General features: G+C 57.3%; 1 protein-coding gene across 1 annotated transcript in view; it reads left to right on the top strand.

Annotated features, from left to right (window-relative positions):
• The window catches only part of VAX1 (ventral anterior homeobox 1), a 4,415-nt gene extending 4,117 nt beyond the window's left edge, over positions 1 to 298 (top strand). The window contains exon 4 of the mRNA XM_049646524.1: positions 1 to 298. This exon is cut by the window's left edge and continues 24 nt beyond it. Coding sequence (XP_049502481.1) covers positions 1 to 298 — 298 coding nt within the window.
• The last annotated feature ends 1,120 nt before the right edge of the window (positions 299 to 1,418 follow it).

Below are 1,418 nucleotides of genomic sequence, written 5' to 3'. Positions count from 1 at the left end.
CACCGGCGCCGCGTCCCCGCACCCGCCGGCCGTGGGCGGCGCTCCGGGCCCCGGGCCCGCTGGGCCAGGGGGACTGCATGCGGGCGCGCCGGCCGCCGGCCACGGCCTCTTCAGCCTACCCGTACCCTCGCTGCTCGGCTCCGTCGCCAGCCGCCTGTCCTCCGCTCCGTTGACAATGGCCGGTTCGCTGGCAGGGAATTTGCAAGAACTCTCCGCCCGATACCTGAGCTCCTCGGCCTTCGAGCCTTACTCCCGGACCAACAATAAAGAAGGGGCCGAGAAAAAAGCGCTGGACTGATTTTACGTGTTTGCCTGTATTTATATTTATAGTATCTATTGTGGTGATATTTATGGACTCGCGTATTCGGCGCCCGAGGCTCCTGGGCTGGGCTTCCCGCTCCCACCAGGCCTCTGACAGCTCTCCTTCCCCATTAGTCTCTGCTACCAATCTTATTTTGGGCTACTTTTTTTCTACCTTCCCTCCGTCCTCCTCTCCTCCCCCCAACTTCCTTCTGAATCCAGGAGAATCCAAAGAATTGGGGGGGGGGGATGCCCGAATTAGCCAACTGATGCCCCAACCGATGCCAGGCCCTGGAAGGAAAAGACTGGTTCTAAGTCAAAGCACAGGCCACCTGCTCTAGATCGGGCCGGGCCGCTGCTGCCGGTGATCATTCTTATGAATATTGAAAGAGGAAAGCTGCGCGCAGAGCCCTGGGGCTGAAAAAGCTGGTAGGTTTCGTTAGAGCAAAAAGGAAGACGTTCCTCCCTCCTGCCAGAGAAACCAGGGCTTTGGGGAGCCCCTGAGCCCCACTTTATGGACTGCTTGGGAGAGCCGATGCACACGCAGCTTTCTGGCTGGACAAATCTTGCCGATTCCCCCCCCCCCCCCACAACACCTCTAGAGAAGCAACAATCACAACCACCCCCGACCTCAGGAGATACACCAAACATCACGGTGGGCAACGGCGGTAATACATTTGATCGGATCAGCAATAAAGCCAGAGTAATAACTACCACATACAACCAGATGAAGTGAAACCAGTTTTTAAATACTCCTGTCACAATCGAGTTTGGACGGCTTACGAAAATCCACGGTAGAGAACGCTCCGCGGGGCAATGCAAAATTCAAGTTCTGGGTGTCATGACTTTACACGGGAACTTAAAAGGAAAAAGCAAAAGGAAAGCCAACGCCGCTAGTGACAGACAATTCAGAATCTTTTCTCCGAGGCTGTTCGGGGCGACGGCCGACAGCTCCCCGCTCCGGGAGCGAGGGAAGGGCGGCTGCCGGGCTCTTCTCGCCAGCGTCTCCCCGACGACGCGCAGGCAGAATTGCTGGGCTTGGAGACGAATCGATGCCCTTGGCGTCCTCTTCCCCACTCCCGGATTCAGGAAACCCTTCCAGCACGCAGGAAACGACT

Source organism: Panthera uncia, chromosome D2 (genome assembly GCF_023721935.1).
Source record: "Panthera uncia isolate 11264 chromosome D2, Puncia_PCG_1.0, whole genome shotgun sequence".
In the NCBI taxonomy this organism is placed as follows: domain Eukaryota; kingdom Metazoa; phylum Chordata; class Mammalia; order Carnivora; family Felidae; genus Panthera; species Panthera uncia.
This window is presented reverse-complemented; position numbering and strand designations above follow the sequence as displayed.